Here is a 209-nt window from a genome sequence, read left to right on the forward strand (position 1 = left end):
AGCCGGGCCCCCCCCAAACCCCCAGCGGTGCGGGGGTGCCCCCCCAACCCCAGCACCCACCGGGACACCCATGCGATGAGCGAGGGCAGGGGGAAGACGAGCTGCTGGGTGCTGCTGTTCTGCATCAGGCGCCCGTTGACGCTGCAGCGGATGTGCAGGTTGTGGACATCTGCGGGGACCGGGGTGGGTCCCGGGGGGGGCAGGGGCCG

At 73.2% G+C, this 209-nt stretch overlaps 1 protein-coding gene across 1 annotated transcript in view; it reads right to left on the reverse strand.

Moving 5' to 3' along the window:
* Window positions 1–56: 56 nt before the first annotated feature.
* The window catches only part of LOC104542606 (fumarylacetoacetate hydrolase domain-containing protein 2-like), a gene marked incomplete at both ends in the record, with an annotated part of 1,986 nt that continues 1,833 nt past the window's right edge, over window positions 57–209 (reverse strand). The window contains one exon of the mRNA XM_010186972.1: window positions 57–169. Coding sequence (XP_010185274.1) covers window positions 57–169 — 113 coding nt within the window. The remainder of the gene's footprint in view (window positions 170–209) is intronic.

This window comes from Mesitornis unicolor, unplaced genomic scaffold, assembly GCF_000695765.1.
Source record: "Mesitornis unicolor isolate BGI_N332 unplaced genomic scaffold, ASM69576v1 scaffold29406, whole genome shotgun sequence".
Taxonomy (NCBI): Eukaryota; Metazoa; Chordata; class Aves; order Mesitornithiformes; family Mesitornithidae; genus Mesitornis; species Mesitornis unicolor.